The sequence below is a fragment of the Neolamprologus brichardi genome, chromosome 14 (genome assembly GCF_056152115.1).
Source record: "Neolamprologus brichardi isolate AB-2024 chromosome 14, ASM5615211v1, whole genome shotgun sequence".
Classification (NCBI taxonomy): Eukaryota; Metazoa; Chordata; class Actinopteri; order Cichliformes; family Cichlidae; genus Neolamprologus; species Neolamprologus brichardi.
The window spans coordinates 2,224,869-2,247,479 of NC_142117.1; the positions used below are offsets into that span (position 1 = coordinate 2,224,869).

Here is a 22,611-nt window from a genome sequence, read left to right on the forward strand (position 1 = left end):
TCATTTTCTTCCACTTATGTGGGACAGAGGCCTAAGCAGAGCAGCCTAGACCTCCCTCAATCCTGCTACCTCCTCCAGCTTATTTGAGGGAACACCAAACCTGTCTTTACCACAACAGAGTGGCGGGCAGCATCCACAGCCTCATCTATTAATTTAAAAATATTCCATTAATCTGTGTTTTATTGTTTCTTAAATGTTCTTATTTTTCCACTGAAAATGACTTCTACCATTGCTGGATGTGATCATTAACAATACATATGTTTTTGGTACTACACCCTTGATACTGAAGAATCTGGATTTTCTGTTTTCATTGCAGTGAGCTTCTCATATGAGGCTGACAGATTACTCCATGTGGTCCTTGTCCTCCGTCTGTTAGTCACAGCGCCTTTTTCAAATTTTCTTTCTTACTTGAGCGACAATAAGTGTTTCAGGGGAAATGAACTCCTGCATTTCAGACTCAGTATCGCTTTTTATTTATTTTTAAAAAGTCATCACTCCTGTGGAAACACTTTGGAAAGCTTCCACCTTGGACCTCAGACATTATTATTTAATTTTGTGCAGTCACACTTTCTCCTTATTTCCTGCCTAGAGGTGCAGGCTTCTCTCTTTACCACATCATCACCACTTCATCTGGAGGGAAATGTGTCCTTATGTAGAAAACTGGGGCGGGTCAGTCTGCAGATAGTATGCAAACTGTATGGAGATTCTACAAGGTTGTTGGTTCCGAACACTTCAGATTTATTAACATAAGCAGTAAGAACTAAATAGGCCGGTTGTATGTTTTATAAATCCAACAATAATTTTGCTTGTGAACACAGAGTAATTCTACGTAAACATTAGTAAATGAGGCCCAGTGTCATGCTGACACTTTACAGCTTTACAGATGCACAGACACTTCTTTAATAGGTTCATAAATTCATCAGTTTTGACAAGACGGCCAACATCAGTGGCTGAAAAGCAGCCCCAAACCAAAACAGAGTCCCACTGTGTTTAACGATGGCTGTAAAACACTCCCCGTTGTCTCTTCTTGACCTTCTTCAAACACTCTAGCAAGCTGGATTTTTCACATTTGGACCTATCGCTCCATAAGCGTGGAGGATTTTCTCCCCGCTTCCCTTCCATTGGCTTCTTGACACATTTCCTGTTTCTGACGATGCATCTCTCCCCGACCATTTCTTAATAACATGTGACATAATTATTTGAATACAATTTTTCTTTGCCATGTGATTTGTATCAATGTTTCAGTGACAATTACTTTGACATCTTCCACATTTTGCAGTTTTATATGCTTTGACAATGGTGGCATGAACCTCTTCTTGCAGGTTTTACAAACATACTTCCTCTCACTTGTGCAACTTCTTGTGTACACTGTCAGTCACTACTTTGACCACATCTTGTTGTAGTTTCGCTAAATTTCACCCCCTCACCCATGTGGATTCTTGTGTGATCCGTCACAGAACTGAAACCTTTGCCAGGAGATTTGCAAAGGTGCTGCCTCTCAGCTGTGTGATTTTTCACGTGAACACTCCCACCACTTTGAGTAAAGACTTCTCCAAATGTTTTGCAAGAACTCTCACTTGTGTGAGACCCCATGTGGACAGTCAAATGACTATTTTGACTGAAAGTCTTACCACAAGTTTTGCAAGAATATGGCCTCTCACCTGTGTGAGTTCTCATGTGGACATTCAAATGGCTGTTCTGACTGAAGCTTTTACCACAGGTTACACAGGAGTAGGGCTTATCACCCGTGTGAGTCCTTATGTGGACAGTTAAATCCCTCATTTGGCCAAAACCTTTCCCACATGTTTTACAAGAATACGGCTTCTCACCTGTGTGAGTTCTTGTGTGCCTTTGCAACTTTGCTGAGCAGGTAAATTTTTTCCCACATGCATTGCATTGATAAGGCTTTATACGTGTGTGAGTTTTCATGTGGGCAGTCAAATTACCGCTTTGTGTAAATCTTTTTCCACACGTGGCGCAAGAATATGGCTTCTCACCTGTGTGAAACCTAACATGACGTATCAAATTTGAAGCGTCCCTAAATGGTTTCCCACAGATCTTGCAGGGATAGGGCTTTTCACCTGTGTGGGTTCTCATGTGGTTCAGTACTTTGTCACGTCTTCTGAAATTTTTCCCACATGCTTCACAAGAATATGGCTTTTCACCCGTGTGAATGCTTATGTGGCTCTTCAACTTTTCCAAGCGGATAAATCTTTTTCCACAAGTGGTGCAGTGGTAAGGTTTTATACCTGTATGCGTCGCCATGTGCACCGTTAAATTGCCTTTATGATAAAATCGCTTCCCACATGTTTCACACGAGTATCGCTTCTCACCTGTGTGATATCTAACGTGACATATCAGATTTGATCTGTCACTAAATGCTTTCCCACAGATGTTACAGGCAAAAGGCTTTTCACCGGTGTGAGTTCTTATATGGACCAACAAGTTATCCTTTCTCCTGAATTTTTTCCCACATGCGTCACAAGAGAAAGGCTTCTCACCTGTGTGAATGCTCGTGTGTACTTTCAATGTTGACACGTATTTAAATCTCTTCCCACAGGTGTTACAAGAATATGGTTTCTCATCTGTTCTTCCCTGGCATAGAGAGTCGTGAGAAACGAGCTGGCTGTTTGGCTCTTCTTTACAGGAACTCTGTGCCTCAAAAACTGAAGAGATCATGAAGGGATTGGTTTGCTGCTCCAGTACAAGCTGTTCTCCCTCCAGTACAAGTTGCTCTCCCTCCAGTACAAGCTGCTCTCCCTCCAGTACAAGCTGCTCTCCCTCCTGATTTGTGAAGAGTTCCTCCTCTTCCTCTTTTATTGGTAGAAGTCCTAGGTCCTGCTGGTTCAGACCAGATTTATTCTCCAGGTTAAAGAGCCATTTGTCATCGAAAATGTCCTCCTTGCATGCATAGTGGTCTAAAGGAATAAAGGGACACATAAAAACATTACTACTGTGATGAGAGGTAAATACGTTTTTCAACACCAATAATGACCTTAGACATTGTTGTATTTGGTGTATGATATTGTGACTTTTTTCTATCAGTTCACCATCTAAATGTATTTGCTTCCACCAATTTGTGTGTGTGCAGGTGAGGCTGACAGCCGAGGCTTGTGCGTTAAAAAACACAAGCCTGCAGTCCGCGAGTCCTCTATTGGGATAGTATGAGTGCTTCGTAGGTGAGAAGAAGGATTTTAAATTCAATTATGGATTTAATAGGTAGTCAGTAAGGACAACCCAGTATGGGAAAAATAGTTCCTGTTAGTGCTGCTGTACATTTGCTGCAGTGTCTTAGATCCACTTGTGCTTTTCTGGGAGGCTTTAAAAAGCCAACAACATGGAGTCAATATAGTTCAGCCTTGAAGTAACAAATGTGTGGTGTAGTTTTTCACCATCACCATTAACTCGGACATTAAAGGACATATGCTGGTTATAAATGACTCAGAGACTCTTTAGTGTTTCTGGAGTCGTGTTAAACCAGAGTAAACGTCATGTTTCTAAAGCTCCATTTTGTCTGAATTTAGGAGAAAAACAATTACTGGACATGCAAACCTGCAGTTTAACTGATTTCTGTTATCAGGTCTCATTTTTTTAAAATAAATAGGTAGGCTGGAAATCAATCTGTAATGACCTGAGGCAGCTTTATCAACTAAAGGCTTTGAAAGTAATGGTTAATTTACAATAGAGCTGGGCGATATAAGATTTTTTCATATCACGATATGTTCTTTTCATTTCAGGCGATAACGATATATATCACGATATAAGCCAAATAACTATATCTGTAAGATTTAAATGTGCCGTTGCTCACAAGTAAAATGTGAAATAATCAGCAGCTTGTTTTGATTTAAATATTTATTTCCCATAATAAGTTCAACAGGGTAGATGTACTTAAGGAACATGAGACTTTTTCAGATAAATAAAGGCAAATATTGCAAACTACACAAAAGGCAGCCGCTAAAGCGTTTAAGTTTCAAAATAGAACAAACAAAACTACTAAATTGTCAATTCCACTTAGAAACAAAATATTAATTCTAAAAATAAATCTTAGTTTGTTTTACAGAAGAACAGACAAAATTGACTAACTTTTGTCAACATCAAATAAACTGAGCACTAAAAGGAAATTCTCGATCTCTCCTTGTTGTATAGCTGAGCTTTTCAAACAGTTTTACCAGTTACTTTAGTCTGACAAAAGCCGAATGATGAATTAGCGCTTCCAGTCAGAGATCGAGCATGTACCGCTTTATTGTATTTCCAGACTTGCTTTCGGCACAATTTACAGTGGCTACTCTGTTTTTGTCAGACTTGAAATAGCCGAAATATCTTCACACTACAGAACTTCTGTGGCTCTTCCGTTCGACAATCTCTCCGGCATTGGAATCATCATCTGTTTTCTCTTCGGTAACCTTCGCTCACGCTCTCGGTTGATTTTTCTCTGGTCGGCACACTCATTTCCTCCATTACCCGGGCGGCACGGCGGCTGGCTGCTTCCCAAACAAATACACATGTGCGGCTTGGCACTTGTGCCGTACGTAACAAGTCACGTGACGTGACGCTGTGGCTGTGATTGGTTCGGCTCTGACGAGGTCTATCGCAGTAGTTTAATTTTTCTATCGAGAAAGTTATTTCGCAATACATATCATTATCGTTCTATCGCCCAGCTCTAATTTACAGCAGCATAAAAACCCGTGGTACATAATGTTAACACTGATAAAATTATCACTTTTAATATCAATGCATTGTATTTCTATTGGGTCTAATAGACACACTGATGGTTTGGAGAGACTGAAAGAAGCAGTCTAAATAAAAATCAGTGGATGTTTAAGTTGAAGATGGATCTCATGGAAGGATGTGATCGTTTCCTCTCTTGAATGGCTAAATTCTTTTGCTTGTGAAGAATTTTATGAAGTCATGACTACTTAAAGTTAATCGGTTATTGGGCTGTGCAGAGCTCTGACTGTCAGCATAGCTACGGTGCAGAAAAGAAGAGAAGAGGAGTGGTTTGTATTAGTGAGCGAGTTTTTGTTAGAAAGGAACAAACTATTTTTCCAGGACAAACTCTAAGCTGGAGTTATCTCCATGAAGGCATGTGTTGGTGAGTTATATGAAGGAAATATCAGCCATACTGCTTTGATTTGCCATTTTCTTTTTTTTCAGTAGTAATGTTACATTCACTCTGACGAATGGGAACATTGTAACCTTTGTTTCTGTGTTGTGTCTTCTTTGGCTTCAGCTTTGTGCTGGTGTCCACACGGTTGTCTACTTCCTGGTAATGATTCTTAGATCCAGGAGAGCTGTGACAGATGAACTGGTCAGAACATATTTTGGGTTCATTATCATCACTTTCCTCATTAGTGCAAGGCACCATGGAGGTGTCAGTTTCCTGCTTCAGTAAAAGCTGCTCTTCATTCTCAGTGAAGCAGTGTTCCTCGTGTTCCTCTTTAATCGGCAGAGGAACCGTTTCCTCCTGGTCCAAACTGGAGATGCTCTCCTCATTGCAGAGCTGCTGGTCTGTGAGAACGTCCGTATTGTAGACATGTTGTGGGAGATCTTCAGAAAAAAGAAATAAAAAGGTACACATGACAAAGGTTGATCATTGGACATTCAAGTTAGTGACAGAAACAGGTTTCTTTGTGATAAAACAACAATAAAAATGGTAAATTTAAGGTTCTACAGTGAGAGCATGCTGCTCACACTGTTTCATCATTTGTTGGACAGCTTTAATTGAAGCGGCTTTTTAAAAATGTACATTAACCATCCATTTCTGTTCTCAAACTGATCTCCCAGTTGGAGCTCAGTGTGGGGGGAGTTATTCTTTCTCCTTGTCTTTCTTCATGTTGTGCATTTTCTATGGTTTCGGTTTGGGTCGCTGCTCGTGTGGTCGAGCGGCCAGTGCTACCTAGCCTGACCTGTCTCCCCAATATGATGTTTGTGTATTGTATGTATGGTCGGCAAGGTATCATCTACCGCAGCGGTCCCCAACCTTTTTTGCGCCACGGACCAGTTTATGCCCGACAATATTTTCACGGACCGGCCTTTAAGGTGTCGTGGATAAATACAACAAAATAAAACTAGTACCGGTACCGAAAAAAAGAAGAAGATTTATTCATAACACACGGGAAAAGACCCAGGAAAACCGAGTAAACGATAAAAACGATAACAAAATACCCCTGAAAACCATACATTTCACACCTGAACCTCAACTCTCACGGCCCGGTACCAAACGACTCACGGACCAGTACCGAGGCCCGGGGGTTGGGGACCCTTGATCTACCTTAATTGCCCCTTGGGGATAAATAAAGTCTCTCTGACTGAAATACAGATCTTTTTGTTCTTGTCCTCCATTTTTAGCCCAAATTAATTGGACAAATTCTCAAGAAATCTTTTTGATACTTGATGAAAATCGTTTGCATTTAATGTCTAAAGTCCAAGAACTTCTCAAAGGACTACGAATTCATAAACAGGCTGCTCCTGGTGCCAGGTATTAGCCTTAGCACCAGTCTGCGGGCCTGTCTTGCTCGTGTTGTTGGTCCTTGAGCCGCCAAGCTGAAACATGTGAACCCGAGGGTTAAAAACAATGAGGTGGTCACTGGTTTTCCCACGGGGGTGAGACCTCCTGTGTTCCCTCTGTCCGACACAAACGTGGGCCTCTTTGCAGGAAGTACAACATTTTGTCCTTTAATAAAATGAATCACAGAAGATTATTTTAGACTACTGTTAAAATCCAGTTCTTAAAAGTATCAAGTGCAGTATTTATTAATAAAACTGGTGTTAAGACATCATCATGTTGAAATTATAATTAAGTGTAACTTGAAAATAAGCTGAAGTTATTACTTGAATGATCTGACAGGTCAAAATATGCCTGTTGAGTTTATTTAGCTTCGCTCATGTTTCCCTGGATGAGCTGGTGGAGCCGGTGAGAGGAAAGTCTGAGCATCCCTGCTGCTGCACCCACTACCCGACGTCAGGTCAGTGGAAGGAAGCAGCTGCAGGATTTCTTATTGAAATGTTTTTTTCGAACAGCATGCATCAATCATAACGCACAGCACCATGTGCCACACGCTTCAAATGTTATTTGTTGTCATATTTTAGTAATATGCAAACATCTTTTGTAGTAACATGTTTTCATGTTTGACATCAGTTTATTGTGTGTTTTTCCTCTTGGGTGTCTGTCTGCAGTATAGTGTGTAATGCTCATAATGCACAATGCCAGGTATAAAGAATGTGATTAGTTGTTCAAATGTTATTAGTTTTTGGCATGTTTACTTAACGGTTTTTCCAAATGTAACATAATATCTGAGTGTTTCTTAGTTTTAGACGAGTTAGTCTGTTTTTCTTTTCTTTTCGTCTTCTAAGACGTCAGGAACATCCCTGGCTTCCAGTGGAGAGCTGTGTTTATGAAAAATCCAATATCACTCTTATTACCCTGGTGTGTTTCTGACTCTCCTCGGAGCACACGCTCCTCTTACAATTAGTTTCAGCAAAATTGTAAATCAAGTAGGAAAATTACATTTATGGAATCGACAGAGTCTAGACATTATTTTATCGGCAGTCCGGTTTTCTAAAAGGCACCATGTGGTTGCTTTGTTTAGTGCCATGTCGCACATTCACAGCTCCCACAAAGCTCACCCTGAACTCACCCCACAACAGCTGATTAAAGTCACCCACCCATATCTACACTGTTCTAATACACTTCACATTTGGATGGCTGCTAGGTTAAAACAGGGTTTGGAAAAACATTCCTCTTCTGGTACAGCATTGGACTGAAAATGATTTTAAAATCAGCCAGTGGCCAAAGAACAAAAAAATATATCGCAGTAGGTGAAACTGTGGCCTCTCCTATGCAAAGTATACATAAACCCTTAGTAGGTTAAGACTTTTGCACAATATTGAGTTTTTATACTTTACCAGTCTTGGTAGCCGGGAATCGGTCCGCCAAGACCTTCGCTCCTGGCCGCCGCCTAACTCACATTGCACCAGACCCCTATGGTGCCTCCTGCGGGTGGTGGGCCTGCAGGAAGATGGGCCCATGTCCCCTCTTTGGGCTGTGTCCGGCCAGGCCACCAGACGCTCGCCCTCGGGCACCCTTCCCCGGGCCTGGCTCCAGGGCGGGGCCCCGGTAACCCTATCCTGGGCAGGGTGAACTGTTCCCTCAATGGTCTTTTCATAGGGGTCTTCTGAATCACTCTTTGTCTGGAGTGTCCACTCCGGGTCAGGGATGAGTTCCTGCCCCAAGTGGAGGAGTTTAAGTATCTCGGGGTCTTGTTCACAAGTGATGGGAGAAGAGAGCGGGAGATCGACAGACGGATTGGTGCAGCTGCAGTGATGCGGACGCTGCACCGGTCCATCGTGGTGAAGAGACAGCTGAGTGTAAAAGCGAAGCTCTCAGTTTACCGGTCGATCTACGTCCCTACCCTCACCTATGGCCACGAGCTGTGGGTAGTGACCAAAAGAACGAGATCGCGGATACAAGCGGCGGAAATAAGCTTCCTCCGAAGGGTGGCTGGCCTCTCCCTTAGAGATAGGGTGAGAAGTTCAGCCATCTGGGAGGGGCTCAGAGTAGAGCCGCTGCTGCTCCACATTGAAAGGAGCCAGCTGAGGTGGTTCAGGCATCTGACAAGGATGCCTCCTGGGTGCCTCCTGGGCGAGATTTTCCGAGCATGTCCCACCGGGAGGAGGCCCCGGGGCAGACCCAGGACACGCTGGAAAGATTATATCTCTCGGCTGGCCTGGGAACGCCTTGGTGTTCCCCCGGATAAGCTGGAGGAGGTGGCTGGGGAGAGGGAGGTCTGGGCTTCTCTGCTTGGGCTGCTGCCCCCGCGACCCAGCCCCGGATAAAGCGGAAGAAGATGGATGGATATATTTTACCAGGTGAAAATATTTAAGAATGAAAGCTCTCAAAGAGAACATCCCAACAATCATCCTCCATGGAGCAAGCATTTAGGTATTCGTGCACTACACGAGTAGTTACCTGTACGAGTAGGTTTTTTTTGAAGGAAGCACCATCTGTTGTTGACACTCAGCAAAGCGGTGTGTTTATAGTGGACGTAGAGCTGCAGCCACACACTGAGTAATTGTATTAACTCAATTATAAAACATCATCATTGCAAACTCTTTGCTTCAGTGCTTCATTTAATGCATCACTCTGTAGCACTCACCCATATCTTCAACTGAAAATAGACCTGCAGGGCTCTAGAGTGCAACCAAATCTCTGATTGTTCACATTTGGGGGGTTAGCGTCCAGAGATAGTCAGGGGTGGGATGTACACGAACACGCCGTCGGGGCTGAAAGCCGACAGCTCACTGACTCTGATACGTCGGGTCGGCGCTGTGTTTACGTCTTTTTTGCGCTAGATTCTGATGCTGCAAGTTTTATCTCTCTCCAATCAAAATTCACTGAAGCAGCAGCAAAAGAAGATCCAAACTACGCTTCACATTTGATAAATGTCGTCATTTATTCCCTCTGACTTTAGCTGTTTTGCTTCCACCACGATAAAAACTTCATGCACAGCTCTCTCTCTCTCGCTTTCTCTGTATACTTCAAGAACAGTTTCCCATCTCAAATCTCTGTTTTTTGCATTATTCATTCACTTATCACCCACCAGTCGACCCTTTTTTACAGCGCTGTCGGCCGCTGTCTTTTTTTTCTTTTTTTTTACTTAAATGACCTTGGACAAGAAAGCCTAATTTCTGCTGTTCAATACTGAAGAAATGTATACTTTTTAAAATTATACAATACTGCAGAATATTTTTACGGTTATCTGCTTTAAAAAGCCAGGCCAGGAAAATCTCCTTCATGTTTTTCTGATTTTTATCCTCAGTTACTTTGACACAAAGGCCTCAACTGTGATGCTCACACCTCTGATGAAGTCTCACATGTATCAGTACCGATAAATGATCAGAATTATAATATTTCTGACTGTCTGACGCAAAATTGAATTGAATCGAATGGATTATAGAAATCAGTGATGATACCCAGCCCTAGTGAGCAGCCTAGGCCTGACAGTAGGGGTGCAACGATACTCGTATCGATATTGAACCGTTCGATACAGTGCTTTCGGTTCGGTACGCATATGTATCGAACAATACAAAGTTTTTAATTTATTTTATCAACTTTCCTTCTGACGGTGCTGTCTGTGTTGAGCGCTCAGTGGATCTGCGCTCGACAGTGCAGCCTAGGCGGAGTAGTCGAACACAGATCCACTGAGCACAGCGCAAGCTAGCAAGACAGAAGCTAAGCTCGTTGCAACATGGCAAATTGAACCTCCCCCACCCTCATTCAGATCTGGCGTTTGGAACTATTTTGGTTTTCATGTGACGTATGACCCTGAAGGTAAGCGCGTCATGGACTAAAGTAAAACAGTATGTCGGATGTGCCAGCAATGCTCAATTACATGGGTGGGAACTAGTGCGTTAGCGCAGTTAGCTCGTTAACGTGTTGGCCGTCCAGCCCCACGCACGGGGCGATCTGCGGTAGCTCGTTAACGGAGATTTGCCGTGTTGTGGCGTTAACGTCACTTCAGATTAACGCTGACAGCACTAGTGGGAACACAACGAATATGACTGCACATTTACTCCGACATCATCCTCTTGCAAAGACAAGTGGAAGCAGACAAAAACAACAAGCACGCATGCTACAAACTTTACCCGAGTCATTTAGACAGCCGTTAGCACATGATTCTCCTTATGGGGACCTGATATGTTTAATATGCTGCTGAGAATATAGCCCAGAAGAAGCGTATAGTAGAGCTTTTATTTTGGAAAGAGAAATTTCTCTGTAATAAACTCTTTTTTCCAAAGATGAGTGATTTCTCCATCAGATAGATTTATTTTATTACTTTGTTGTTTCAGCAACATTAAATTTAAAAACTGTACTTTTGAGTTAAAATATATATTTATAACTGTAATAAATGACAAATTAAAAAAGCATGAACATTTTTTTTGCACCCCTAGTACTTAACCATATTTATTTCATGGCTTTTTTAAACATTAATTTTCAGATATAAAGTGAAATATTACAAAATATTATATTAATGAAATTGTAGCAATATTTTAAAAAAGACCAATAAAAGACCAATAAAAATGAGAAACTGCTGGTAATACTCTTAAGTCACTGAACTGGGGCTGTTAAGCTGGACACTGAATTATTATCAACATTAATTTAACATCTACGCCATTATAACTCCTGTTTTCTAGCACACACACACACAGTGAAGTGTTTTTGCCTCCTACTAATATAAGAAGTTATTACAGCAGTGAGCTTGAACTCTGGGTCAAAGATTCAAGTTGCAGTTATTTATATCATAATAATCTGACAATACTATATTATTGTCCATATTATATTTACATTACCACAGTGAGATGATTTTAGTCTCATGAACAACATTAGCTAATTGTTATTTACTAGCTAATCTTAAATGACTGTTCAGTACAGAAATGAAGCCCAACAATCATGTTTTACAGTCCTGTGGTCTCAGCCTCAGATACTCAACTAATCAAAGTGATGTCATGACAAAATGAACGACCAACAAAACATTTTTTCTCCTTCATTTCTATCAAACAAAGCTGTATGTAACGTTTCTCGCGGTTAGTATCATGGTTGCTAGGCAACCTGAACAGCGCGACGAAGGCTAGACCGTCCCATTTCACAAGCCTCTCACTTCCGCACTTCTCGTACTTATAGTACGCACCGTACGTAGTACGCGTAGTGCGCGTACTTCAAGCTTGCAGACCCTGAATTGGGACACAGCCTCTGTCTGCAAAATACAGTACACAATGACCAGTGTTGGGCAATTAATTATATAGTTACTTCTTCAAAAAAGCTACTGAGTTTTGCAAACAAAGTTTTTTGCAGCTGTTTACCTAAAAATGCAGCCGAGGCATTTTTTTTAAATAAACATTTCAAACTATTTACAGAACAATCAGCTGTTCTGCATCAAATTTGATGCCACACAAATTATTTGTGTCACTCCAAAAATAATTTCTGTCCACTATGAGATGAAGGAGAACAACAGCCTGATACCTGCAGGCCTGACAACAGGAGATGTATCACTGCTGTAACACCTGTAACATTCAGCAGTCGCCTCATTGTTCTGACACACAACAAAACTATTGACTACACTACACACTAACTACACACTAACTACACAAGATTTGCGCTAAACGTCGCAAATCTCTCACATCTCAAAACACCGCCGTCACTCCTAAAACTTCCCCCTTCCTAAACAACTAAATGCCATGTTGCCGTATCATTTTTTGATTGGTCCAGATGGTACATTGGTACTGCACCAATCCTGTAGATCAGGGGTCGGCAACCCTGGACACGCGTGCCACAGTTGGCACGCGAAGGGTTAACTGATGGCACGACCATAGCTGGACTGGCCGTCGGGCATACCGGGCATTTGCTTGGTGGCCCGATGATTTTTTTATTTTTTTATTTTTGGTAACGGTATAAACAATGAAAGTGGTGGATTGGCCAGATGCTGGTCGGTGTGTAAAAAACTAACTCAGTTGTTTGGTGGTGGCTATGGTGGAGCTTCCTCAGATTCAGTAACATTAATAAGTGGTGGAGGCCACATCAAGAAATATAAAGTGTGCCACACAATATAGAAAATGCCTGAAGAAAGAACAGCTGCCGAGACACTAGAGTGAATGACTTAGCCACGTTGTGAAAAGTAGATTCAAAGAATACAATCACTAAAACCCAGACAATGGACTGCAACGTTACTGACCAACAAAAAAATCTCCCTCACCCTCAAGCCAGAATAAAGTACGCTAAGAGAAAAGTACCCTGGAGAAAGATTGTGGATATTGGAAATGCCTCCTGTGGGCAGATGACATGAAACTAGGGCTCTTTGGCCGTAGAGATGCTGCTTATGTTTGGAGAAAGCAAGGAGTGCATACAACCCAAAGAACTCTGTCCCCACAGTGAAACACAGAAACACAGAGAAACACAGAAACAGTGAAACACAGAGAAACACAGTGAAACTGGGCGGCCCTTAGCGGCTGGAAACACAGTGAGATGAACCAAGGCAAAGTGGAACAAAAGTATTTATTTGCTATAAAGCTCTCCTTACAACAATTAACTCATTGAGCTTCTTCACAGCACAATCAACCCTCTAATGACAACTGGCAGCCTTAAATATGTTCAGCTGTCACAGACTTAACCATTCTTCCACTCTCAGGTCAATTCTTAAATCCCAACCTTCCACCACAGTATACAATATATCAATTAGAATAAATAAATACATAAATACATTTCACATTTTCATGTTAATAAATAGTTTACACTTTAATGTTACACCAAACCCAATATTATAAAAACCCAGAAACCCAAGCACAAAATGTTTCACCACACTCTCTTTACCAATGGTCTCTCCCGGAACCTTTAAATGGTGTCTGGACCCCCGGGGAAACATTTGCCCAAACACCTTGAAGAGGACACAGGCCAGAAAGGTGAGTAATCATTATCTTACACTTATTTGCACCACTTTTATTCCTAGATTGCACACACACACACTTGCATTAGTTTTCCTTACTGGTAAACCTTAATCACAATCTCAATCACCATTCTTTTCTCCTGACAGACAACCACCACATTCCTTGACAAGGAGCAGCTGTGCAGGATCTGAAACAAGGCTACCAACTGATTTTAAAATTCCCAATAAATAGTCAATAAATATTTAAACTTCTTGTGTGCAAATCCATGCTTCAAGTGCAATGCTAAATAAAGTGCTTGATAAAGTGCTTTTAATAAAGTGAAAGGTGTGCTCTAAAGTGCTATACAGATAATATAATATAAATAAATGTAATAAGGGAGTCCTCTTCCTTACACACAGAGAAACACAGAAACACAGAGAACCAGAGAAACACAGCAAAACACGGAAACAGTGAAACACAGAAACACAGAAACAGTGAAAAACAGCAAAACACAGAAACACAGTGAAACACAGAAACACAGAAACAGTGAAAAACAGTGAAACACAGAAACACAGCGAAACACAGAGAAACACAGAAACAGTGAAACACAGAAACACAGTGGAACACACAAAACGTGGAACACAGTGAAACACAGTGAAACACGGAAACAGTGGAACAAAGTGAAACACAGTGGAACACACAAAACGTGGAACACAGTGAAACACAGTGAAACACGGAAACAGTGAAACACAGTGGAACACAGTGAAACACAGTGAAACACGGAAACAGTGGAACAAAGTGAAACACAGAAACACAGAGAAACACAGTGGAACACAGTGAAACACATAAAGAGAAATAGGGCTGGGCGATATGACCCAAAATTCATATCTCGATATTTTTTACCTGGACGGCGATATAAGATATATATCTCGATATTTTTTTTTAAAGCCATAAAGTACGAACAAAAAGAGACTTCTTAGTCAAAGCTGTGTCCCAGATGTCACACAGGCACTTTTATTAACATAGAGCATAGATGTACATAAAATTTACTCAAAAATAAATTATGAGCATTTATTAAATAATAATGCTCCATAAATAAAAGAAAACAATGTTGTTTTAGTGCATAACAAAAAGCTCACAATTGTGCAGTCAAAATGTAAACTAAAAGACGCAGAGCATAGTAACAAAGACAGATTTCACAGCTGCTCTGTTCCCAACTTCTACTGCGTGACTGACAGCATTGAGTTTGAAATCCTCTTTGTAACCACGTCTCTTAACAGGTACCATTTATGGTCCTTATACACAGTAGGGTAATATTACGTTGAAGCACAGTACGTATCACTCCGCGAGGCTCCTCGGTAGCCGTAATGCTCTGACAATCCATCAACCGGTGAAGCACCGTAGCTTACCAAAGTCGTACTAAAACATTTTTGACAGATTGCTGAGCGCTGTGTTCCACATAAAATCGGTTCGCGGCCATCAAGCACAACCAGAATTCATACATAAGGCGCGCTGTCAACTTCTGAGAAAATGAAAGGATTTTAGGCTGTGCAGCGCCTCTGGGCTGCATGGCGTTAGCGTAGTTAGCTCGTTAGCGTGGTTAGCTAGCTAACACGTTGACGGCGTCCAGCCCCACGCACGGGGCGATGCGCAGTAACTCGCTAACGGAGATTTGCCGTGTCCATCTTGTCGCTTCCTGCAGGTGAAGCGATGGGGGAGGAGGGAGAGTTGTGTTCAGTGAAGGAGGGGCGAGGCCGAGTAACGTTGCGTAAAGACAAAAGTGGACGAAAGAGAGGCAAACTTGCGGCTCCACAAGTATAGTTATAACGTAACATAGACTATATCGATATAAAGGATATTGTCACATCTTATATCTCGTATAAAAATATATCGATATTTTTTAAAAACTCGATATTTCGCCCAGTTCTAAAGAGAAACACAGTGAAACAAAGAAACAGTGGAACACAGAAACACAGTGGAACACATAAAGAGAAACACAGTGAAACAAAGAAACAGTGGAACACAGTGGAACACAGAAACACAGTGGAACACATAAAGAGAAACACAGTGAAACAAAGAAACAGTGCAACACAGGAACACAGTGGAACACAGTGAAACACAGTGAAACACAGAAACAGTGAAACACAGAAACAGTGAAAAACAGAAACAGTGAAAAACAGTGAAACACAGAAACAGTGAAAAACAGTGAAACACAGAAACACAGCGAAACACAGCTAAACACGGAAACAGTGAAACACAGAAACACAGTGGAACACACAAAACGTGGAACACAGTGAAACACAGTGAAACACAGTGAAACACAGAAACAGTGAAACACAGAAACAGTGAAAAACAGTGAAACACAGAAACAGTGAAAAACAGTGAAACACAGAAACACAGAGAAACACGGAAAGAGAAACACAGTGAAACAAAGAAACAGTGCAACACAGAAACACAGTGAAACACAGAAACAGTGAAAGAGTGAAACAGAAACAGTGAAACATAGTGAAACACAGAAACTCAGTGAAACCCCGAAACACAGTGAAAACCATAAAGAGAAACACAGTGAAAAACATAAAGAGAAACACAGAAACACAGTGGAACACACAAAACGTGGAACACAGAGAAACACAGAAACACAGTGAAACACAGAAACAGTGAAAGAGTGAAACAGAAACAGTGAAACATAGTGAAACACAGAGAAACACAGAGAAACACAGAAACACAGTGAAACACAGAAACAGTGAAAGACAGTGAAACAGAAACAGTGAAACATAGTGAAACACAGAAACACAGTGAAAAACATAAAGAGAAACACAGTGAAACAAAGAAACATAGTGCAACACGGAAACAGAGGAATATTAAATCTGCCGGGGCTTGAAAGATTCACCAAAGAAGAATGGGCTGTGATAGTTCAGGGGATATGTGTTAGCCTTGTTAAAAACACAGGCCACCACAACACAGTCACGTCCATGTATGCCTGCTGTCAGGGCGCAGGAAGCTGCTGGAGTGTTGTCCTCAACAACATGTGTCAGACAATACGAGCACATAAGCACTGACACAGGAAGTGCTTTTGTGTGTGTGTGTGTGCCGGTGTTTAATTGTGTAATTTCAAGGTCTCCCTTGAAAAAGAGGTTTTTAATCTCAATGGGATCTTCCTGGTTAAATTAAAAATAGAGGAAGGGAAGAAGTTAAAAACTGGACACAGAGACATCTGAGTGTTTGTGTCTCTGTGTAATCTGTAAAGCTCTGAGCTTCTGTACTCATACATCAATAAAACAACCATAAAACCAACACAGTCGTACGTCTGCACCACAACAGCTTATCTTCCGTTATTACCAACTTAGCCTGACTCGACTCCGTTACTGTTTTTAATTACTACTAAATACCACCTCAATGTGTGTCGGACGTCACAGCAACGCAACTGCAAGTCCTGTGATGTCATTTGTATGTGACACAACCACAACAACAGAGGACGCTGCGGCAGTATAGCTGCTGCCCACACACACAGACCACTACCTCCTCTTTGACTCCCACCACCGTCTGGAACACAAACTTGGACCCTACAACACTGGGCAGAAAACACGCCCAGGGCAGGAGGCAAAGAAATGGAACACACACGTAAACAAAGCTTTCAAAATATGTGGTTATCCCAGCTGGGCCTTCATCCAACCAGCACAGATGCAGAGTAAAGAAGGTCAGACACCAACGAGCCACACACTCATACACAAACTGGTTCATCCCAAACACAAGCTAAGCAACACAGTGTATGCTGTGGAGTGCAACTAGGAGAGCTCAGACCTCTGCAATGAAGAATTTAGTATAGAAGAGCCACCTTGACAGGACAAGACTCGGCTGTACATCTGCATCTAAAGGTCAGAGGTCAGTCTTTGAGGATGCCAATGACCACATTTTGGACAAACAGATGGTTTGAAAGAAGAGTGAAAGAAACCATCCTTGAACAGAGGGCGGGGCTTACGACACCAACTGTCTGCTACCTACATCCCAGTTTTGAGATCCCTTCCCAGGCACCTCAACCCCTACTCACATCTTGCGTCAGTTGATCTAAATAAGTCACATGATAGGGCGAGGCGAGGTCCCACCTCACCCTTACTACTGGAACTTCAACATTATGCACTCCATACTGTACATTGATGCCACTTGTTTTGCACATGTCCAACTAACAACCTCTGTATATTATATATATTTTATTTATTGTTTACTCTATTTAATTTGTAAAATATGTATATATATACACACAAACGTAGAAAAACATTTAGTATACACATCCAGTAATGCATACACTCTTATATTGTACATATATTTATTACTCTCAGATTTAGCCATTCTTATCTTTTGCTTGTTTTATGTTATTGTATTTTTTGCACACCTCTGTTGCTGTGAAGCTCGCACACAAGAATTTCACTCGCATGTACCTGCACATGTGATGTGACAATAAAAGTGATTTGATTTGAATAGTGGGACAATCTTAAGGGACAACTGGGACCTGAACAAACTGAGTACCGTGTACTGATTACATGAATACAGTTGAAGTTTCATTGCAGTCATGTTAGAAATAAACACACTACTGCACTGGGAAAATATAACTGGGATAATACTGTGTTTCCTGCTCGCTGTGCTTGTTTCTGCTGCTCCTTAAATGTCTCCATTGTCCATTAACTTTATAATTTCTCCAGATTTCTCAACGCAGCTACCACAAAGACAACTTGAAAGGACAGATGTGGTAGTATCCCACAGAGAGAATGGGGGGTGGGGTTATATAAATCAGTATGTGGCCAAAAGCAGAGACACAAAGAGACACGCACTGCTAACAAAAGAAACGCGTTATGTGATCGATATCAAACTATAAAGTTACCTTCTTTATGTTACACCCACGCCTGAAATGTGAATCAATTTCCCACGCCATCTGGAACCTGCAGTTAACCGTTTCAGGTATGCGCTCCTTCACAATAACCCGACGGCATCAATTTATTTCCAGTGAAGTTTACAGCAGCATTTCCGTGACCTCGTTACATCTACCTGTCCGTTTCACCCCTTTAAATGCTACTGAGCCACTAGTTCGCAGCTTTATCATGCAGCGGTGGTTTTGTTACGTACCTATTCTCTGTAACTTTATTTTGGGGAACTTAACGGTGATATCCCGGAGTATGCGCTGCCTGGCATCGGCCTCATTCTGGACGATCGTTTTCACAAAGGCTCCGAATATCTCTTCAGCAGCAGCCGTTAGTCGCTCATTAACAAAGTCTCTCAAATACTCGACTGAACACATCGTTACTTCAGCAGCTCAAATATTTATCTGCTATAAAGTACACAACCGTTTTCAGCTTCGACTACCGAGCAGAGCCAGAAACGTTCTACGCATGTGCAAAAGAACTTCTTCCTGTTCCTTCCTTTCACAATAAAACCCATCGGCATTTTTAACAAGCTTTATTTAAAAATGACAACCTATGCACCACTGACTATAGAGATTGACAGACCACGTGACTTTCGCGCATTGCATGCCGGTAACTCGTGGCAAAACAATCCAAGTACCGCATCAAATGCAAGCATTTGCAGCACCGCAAAACGTTCATTCTCCGGTTCCAATACCTTCTTGCTTTTTCTTTGCCCCCCAAAAAAGTTATGTACAAAACGAAGGAGAACAATTCCGGTCCGTACAAAGACAGACTTGATGAAAAGGCAAAGAAAAGATACGAGGAAAAAATCAAAGGAGTGAAAGGTTTATACCCTTACGAGCACACAGAGTGGACAAAATACGTTAGCGTGCTGCCCAACTTTCACCACGCTCATATTTATAATTATACGGTTCTTGGAGTGAGTGCATACACTCATGAAGTTCAGTAACTTCAGGTCACTGCAACAAGCCCAGGAACAGTTTACCGACGGATGGGTACAGGACCATGAAATGCACCGTGTAGAACGAAAGACCATCGTACGTATCATAAGTTTACCAGTCTCACAAATCGTCTTCATAATACACATTCGTTAACCGTTTATTAATAGGACCTTTGAGCTCAACGGTAATTAATTAGTAGTGGAAATAATTTCTGGTTCGCATTACAGAAATGTAGCAGTGACAATAATACTGTACGCTGTAATCGTATGGGGCAATTAGTGATAGCATAGCGCCACAATTTCTGTTCAGCACCAGACTGGCTTGTAACCTATATCACCAATTATGTTATGAAAAATGACGTATTAACTACTACAAAACACTGACCTTTGTGGAGATGCTTGGAGCAGACTAACCTGTGAGCTGGAGTGTTCTGGGACGTTATATTTGGTCTTTGAATGGCTGCAATCCAGGCGATCTGTCGCCTCTTTTTACTTCAGAAACATGGCTCGAATAATTTCTCTTCAACGACGTAATCCGATAAAAAAACGATCTCTTTACCCGTCGGCTTCCCGTGGTTGTCATGCGACCGGCTATTGCAGTTAATAATACAACAGCTTCTTGACAGTTTTTTGTTTCTTTTTATCGCTGTGTAACTGATTTCAATTGAAAGCCTGCGTGCGCTAGTACCTCTTGCCACGAGTTCCCAGAATTCTTTGCGGTTTTACCCTTGAATGACGTCACATTTTCAATCTCTATAGAAAGGACTGTTATCCAGTGATGTTTATACAGCCAGTGGTGCATACAAAGAAACTTAATGCCATAACAGGAAATGAGTGTGTACAAAATAATAATACAAAATCACTAGTTTTAAACTCAGTGTTTGCAAATAATGTAAATTATTATTTGGGAGTAACAGGCAGAAGTTAGACAAAACATTCACAAAGAAGATGAAGAGGCTTGGATGGAGCTCTGAGTAACATGTGAGAGGCTGAGATGAGGAAGAGCTGGTCTGCACAAGGACTGCGAGGGCCGGCTCGAATGAGTTGGGCAGAAAGATAATTGGACTAGACCAGTGATGTCAGCAATGAGCTTGACAGGAAAGTGGAAGTGATCAAAAGGATAGATTGGCCAACAAACACAGACAGATCTGCGATACAGATCTTTCTTTATTGAACCATGTGTAAGCTTCATTTCAATAAGCAGAGATTTTTAGGATGAACGGAACATGATTTATTGATAAACAGAAAGCAATCAAACAATTCCACAATTTTATTGTAACAATAATTCTATTCTATTCTAAGCTTAGAAGTGGATCGTGGTAAATGAGACACAGAGCGGGCAGAGTAAAAGGGCCATCAGTGGCCAGAAGAGCATTAAGGAGCTGAGACCGAGCTCATGATCTGTGATAGAGATCAAGGCCAGTGAAGGCTGGGAGAGAAAGCAGAGAGCCTGCAAGAGCCTGCGCGCTAGCAAAGGACAGACGAAGGAGAGAGCCTGCATTAAGGCTCAATTCAATTCAGTTTTATTTATACAGCACCAAATCACATCGACAGTCACCTCAAAGAACTTTATACTGTAATGTAGACCCTACAATAATACATACAGACAAAAACCCAACAACCATATGAGCCCCTATGAGCAAGTGCTTTGGCAACAGTGGGAAGGGAAATCTCTCTTTGTATGGGGGTCTTGTGCATGAGTGAGGGGAGCAAGAGGTTGACAGATGGATTGGGGTGGCAGTGTTGCAGACACTGTTCCAGTCTGTCGTGGTGAAGAGAGAGCTAAACACAAAACCTAAGCTGATGATTTATTGGTCAGTGTACATGCCTTCCCTTACCTATGGTCATGAGCTCTTGGTAGGAAAGGGTTGTTTCTTGTGAAGCGCAGCGACGGAAAGAATTCAGTCAGAGGTGGACTCGCTGGTCTGTTGTGGATCGTTGTCCTGGTGCAGAACCCAAGTGCTACAGGCCAGAAATAGATGGCTGCACATTCTCCTTCAGGATGTTTTGGCAGACAGACAGCCGCTGTGGTAAATAGGTGTGCAGACACACCTATTTACCACAGCGTTGTGCTAAATAGGTGTGTATGCAGCACTATGACCAAGTGAGGCAGCAAAACACACTCATCAGACCATCAGACTACCACCACTGTTGGTATGATGTTCCTTTTCTGAAATGCTGTGTTACTTTTACACCACATGTAATAGGACAACTTCCAAAAATGTAACTTTTGTTTCGCCTTGGGTATCATCAAGATGTTTTTTTGCGAAACCGAGATGAGCCTTTATGTTCCTTTTTGCTCTCACTATGGTTCCCCACAGCTTTAGAAATGGTGTTATAACCTTATCCAGACTGAGAGATCTCAGTTACTGTGTTTCTCTAGGATCTTTAAGTCTACTCCACTTTGTCAGGCAGGTCCTATTTAAGTGATGTCACACATGACAGCATTTGTAACAGGCCATATATAATTTATAGAAAAACTTTATACATATCTTTTTTCTTCTTCTTGAAGCTTATGTGCAATTTCAATAAGGAAGATGTGTAATCACTCATCTGCCTGCTTTTCTGGGTGTTAGTTTGGTTTTCTGTTCTCTGCACCACTACCATTTTTCCACTCTGTCAATCTTAATACTGGCATTGCTACTTTAGTTGTTGAAAAGCTGTTAATATAACAATATCCACTTCTTAAGTCTGAGGTCCAAACCAACGACTGTCCAAACTTTCAAACAAAAGCTGTGTCATCACAGAGAATTAAAACTGGTCCAAATTCTTTCACGTTCAATAAAATGATCAGTGTGGCTCTACTCCCAGATGTAAAGTTTAACATCCAGGCATCCATGAAAAAGAGGATAAACTACAAAGTCCTGTAGCTGAACGAATGGGCTTCACGTGTGACCATGACGAGCCACTGCCACTTGGTAAATATGCAGATAAAGTAAAACAAAGAAGCTTACGCTATGCAAATGTGGCACAATTTACATTCAGCTGTCCTGTGTATTACTACGGTACTGAGAAATGTCTCTTAAGTAAAAAGTGTAAAGGACAGTGAAAAGTTACACATTTAAAATGCACCAGAATGTATCTGCAAATAAATGTCAGTATTTCTTTCTTCACTTGAAGAAACATACGGTCAAGGTTAGGTGACCTCCACCTACTCTGTGTCCAGCAATGCCTCTGATCGAACCAGGGTTTGGTTGACTAGGGTCAGCGTGCTGCCTGAGTCCACCAAAGCATATACCCCTGTGCATGATTCAAACACCACACGGCGTTAATTGGCTGTTTTGGCACTTTCAATCAGGCACACACACACACACGATATGCTTCAGCACTGAAAAGGGA

The 22,611-nt window shown here is 41.6% G+C and overlaps 1 protein-coding gene across 2 annotated transcripts; it reads right to left on the reverse strand.

The window, feature by feature from the left end:
• Positions 1-1,305: 1,305 nt before the first annotated feature.
• On the reverse strand, positions 1,306-18,785 carry LOC102783074 (uncharacterized). Of its 2 annotated transcripts, none has more exons than XM_087850615.1 (3): positions 18,535-18,785; positions 5,197-5,547; positions 1,306-2,918 (listed from the first exon to the last, which is right to left on the reverse strand). In XM_087850615.1, exons 1-3 carry the CDS (start codon positions 18,704-18,706, stop codon positions 1,372-1,374), a joined length of 2,070 nt encoding a protein of 689 aa, XP_087706741.1. In that variant the 5' UTR covers positions 18,707-18,785; the 3' UTR covers positions 1,306-1,371. The 2 variants fall into 2 exon arrangements, with proteins under 2 accessions (XP_087706741.1, XP_006806237.2); XM_006806174.2 differs by lacking the exon at positions 18,535-18,785 and adding an exon at positions 18,293-18,332.
• Positions 18,786-22,611: the final 3,826 nt, after the last annotated feature.